This window comes from Penaeus monodon, chromosome 23 (genome assembly GCF_015228065.2).
Source record: "Penaeus monodon isolate SGIC_2016 chromosome 23, NSTDA_Pmon_1, whole genome shotgun sequence".
NCBI lineage: Eukaryota > Metazoa > Arthropoda > Malacostraca > Decapoda > Penaeidae > Penaeus > Penaeus monodon.
The window spans coordinates 16,761,182-16,761,839 of NC_051408.1; the positions used below are offsets into that span (position 1 = coordinate 16,761,182).

The 658-nt window shown below is 33.6% G+C and overlaps 1 protein-coding gene across 1 annotated transcript in view; it reads left to right on the forward strand.

Annotated features, from left to right (window-relative positions):
- LOC119587828 (FYVE, RhoGEF and PH domain-containing protein 4-like) overlaps positions 1-658 on the forward strand; it is a gene marked incomplete at its 5' end in the record, with an annotated part of 17,402 nt that overhangs the window by 15,041 nt on the left and 1,703 nt on the right. The window contains 2 exon segments of the mRNA XM_037936531.1: positions 88-200; positions 552-658. Coding sequence (XP_037792459.1) covers positions 88-200; positions 552-609 — 171 coding nt within the window.

Consider the following 658-nt stretch of genomic DNA (forward strand, 5'->3'; position numbering starts at 1 on the left):
GTTACAGACTGTATATGTTTACATAAACAGCAAGATGCCATAGTGTTGGTACAGAAATGTAATTTGCCACATGTTTTCTTTTAACAGGGCACAAGAAATGAAAGTGGTATTAATGATAAGGAAAAGGAACGGGCATTTAAGCTGCACCACTCCAAGAAACAGTATATATTCCTGGCAGCTTCAAAGGAGGATTCTTTAAGGTGTGTTAGCAGATAGGGTATTGATAAGAAAATAACATATCAAATTAATTTTCAGTTATTGTTAGTTATCCGAATTATTAGTGTTTAGTTTATTAAGAACTAAAATGTTGCTAGGTTTGTTGCTAATATTATATCTAATTGTGCTAGTCATTTTATATTTTCATATATCTGAATATTAGGCAGGAAAATATCACAATTAAAAGTTAGTTTATATAATGTTGTCATTTACATCATTGGAAAGTAATATTTTAGGATGATACCATTATTTTGAAATTTGAAGCGCTGAAAATCAGATCTTGGTTGAAAGTTTTCTTGACTCGCCTTATATAGTGTTTAATCATTTTCTTGCAGATGGGTGGCAGCACTGAAGAAAGCTTCACAGGCAGAGTTGCCATCTCCGGTTCAATGACGAGAGAGGCAGGTGATCGAAGCCCTCATTACATGTCTGTGAGAACAAC